The sequence below is a fragment of the Aplysia californica genome, unplaced genomic scaffold (assembly GCF_000002075.1).
Source record: "Aplysia californica isolate F4 #8 unplaced genomic scaffold, AplCal3.0 scaffold00289, whole genome shotgun sequence".
NCBI classification, from domain to species: domain Eukaryota; kingdom Metazoa; phylum Mollusca; class Gastropoda; order Aplysiida; family Aplysiidae; genus Aplysia; species Aplysia californica.
Genome location: NW_004797559.1, coordinates 50,908 through 53,311, shown reverse-complemented (window position 1 = coordinate 53,311; position 2,404 = coordinate 50,908). Strand labels below are relative to the sequence as shown.

The following is a 2,404-nucleotide window of genomic DNA, read 5'->3' as shown; positions in this document are numbered from 1 at the left end:
CAGACAGACAGAGAGCCAGCCAGTCAGCCAGCCAGCCAGCCAGCTTAACAGACAGACAGACAGAGAGACAGACAGACAGAGAGACAGACAGACAGAGAAACAGACAGAAAGAGCTGCACAGGGAGAGAGGGAGAGAAAAGGAGAGAGAGAAGAACTAAGGGAAAATATCTATCTACTTATTCTGATAAAAGACAATACAAACTTAGTTCCTTAAACACATTTCCCCTCATTTGACTACAAGCAGAACAAAAACATGACAAACAAAACGTCGCCAGTTGAAACTAACACATCAGGAGGCTGTAAGTCGCGGACAGCACCCTCGTAGAACAGGCCATCGTTGAGGTAGAGGACTCGTAGACCGTCGCGGAGGTCGCTGGGTTCTATCACACATGACCGTGGTTCTGTAGGCATAACAGAAGAGAAAGGGTTAAATCAGAATGCAATGTTAAACAAGACTTGCCTCATCAAGATAACAGATGGTAAATTACAGCTTTACTGATCGTCATAGCGCAATTTAGCTTACAGTGGCAATTATACATGCTTACATAATTATAAATACATACCTACATAAATACATACACAAATACATATATATAAATGCACAATATTACACCAATACAGAACAATTTCACAAACATGCCATTGCTGGTTGCCGCTGTGCAGTGTCCTCTTTCTGACCTTTTAGTTTTAGTAGAGGTTTTACGGCGCTCGCAACTGCATAAGGTCATATGAGCGCCAGAAGATTAGAGGTGTTACAAGATGAGTAACAAACATAAAAAAGAAGAAGGGGAGATCAGGATGATAGATGTTTGATAGGAAAGGAGCAAACCACATCAGAGCACCCGCCAACCACCCACTTTTTGACCTTTGGCTGCTGTGTCTTGCTCAAGTTCAAGAACACACCCCAATGACTACCCACCTAAACCCCGAGTCACCGACACTTGTTTGTCATTACTTCAAAAATTTCATTGAACTCACAACTCACTTAGCCACTGGAGCCCATAAAAGTGAGGAGTACCGTTCCTGAAACATTTTTCCAAACTTCTGATAATTCCAGCATGTATCTCTCTGGTTACACCACCCTTTCGGAGATGTAATCAGCATTGAAGCAGCACAATAAAGCTCATATAGCACCATGACTGAAACCAAGTGTGTTACCCTCCCATTCAAACAATAGATAAATTAGGAGGCAGGCTGTTTCAAACCTGTAAGCCATGACCAACCTAGGTCAAGTAGGCCATAGCATCTCTGAAGTTTGATAAAAATACATAATAAATTACCCCCCCTCCGAACCAAACACCAAATTTTTAAAATCACATCTTCTGCATGCCCACAAACCAGCTACTAACAAGCCACAACCACAGACTACCAACCACTCACCCAACCACCTACAGCTTATCAACCAACAAGTAACCACCCTTGGCCCCCCCAAAAAAAACCAACCACCGACTACCCAGCCCACGGACTACCCAGCCCACCACCCACCAGTGGTCCATCCACCACTCACCAACCAACCATTGCCCACCAAATAAGACTCACTACCCACCAACAACTCACCAACCACGGACCACCAACAACCAATCAACCATCCACTTACTGATCAAGCAACCACAGAGAGCCCTCCAACAAACCACTCACATCCCACCACCCACATTCTTTCCACCCATCAACCTCCCAGTACAAATTTGTGAGGCCTGTTAACAAAACGAGTTACTTTTCGTACTCCACGAAGGGAGATTTCCACCCAAAATAGACATTGAAACCAAATTTGTCGATTTTCAATTGATGCCACTTTCTTCCAAGTATAACATTTCTTATTTTTTCATACTTATACAACATACAAATTCCACATAAAGATTTATCATATCCTTCTTCATAGGGATAAATTCCGAGAAGTAACTCATGTTTTTCAGCTCTTTGAGAAGCTCACCTGGAGTCGGGGGGCGGTCCTTCACACTGCTCAGTGGGGAGCTATTGCCGTCACTAGAGTCACAACTCTGGTGCCGCTTCTTCTTCCTGGTCTTGCCCTTACCAACCTACCGAGACAACACAAGACACCTCTCAAGTTTTTGTTTTAGCAAGAATTTTACTGCACTTGCAACACAATTACGTTGTATACGTGCTGAGGATTAGAGGTGTCACAAGAGAATTTAGTTTAAGAAAGAGTTTTTAGTTTTAGTAAGACTTTTACTGTACTTACAACACAATTAAGGTAACATAAGTGCTGAAGATTAGAGGTGTCACAAGAGAGTAACAAACACAATAAAGAAGGAGGGATAGGATGATAGATGTTTGATAGGAAAGAAGAAGCAAACCACATCAGATCACCTGCAAATCACACGTGAGAGTTTTACTGCACTTAAAATAAGGTTTGGGAACCATTTCCTCTGTGAGGCCTAGCCAT

The 2,404-nt window shown here is 42.8% G+C and overlaps 1 protein-coding gene across 1 annotated transcript in view; it reads right to left on the bottom strand.

The window, feature by feature from the left end:
• Nucleotides 1-2,404, bottom strand: part of LOC101859870 (serine-rich adhesin for platelets) — a gene marked incomplete at its 5' end in the record, with an annotated part of 61,780 nt that overhangs the window by 11,438 nt on the left and 47,938 nt on the right. Inside the window, 2 exon segments of the mRNA XM_013084381.2 lie at nucleotides 287-401; nucleotides 1,931-2,036. Coding sequence (XP_012939835.1) covers nucleotides 287-401; nucleotides 1,931-2,036 — 221 coding nt within the window.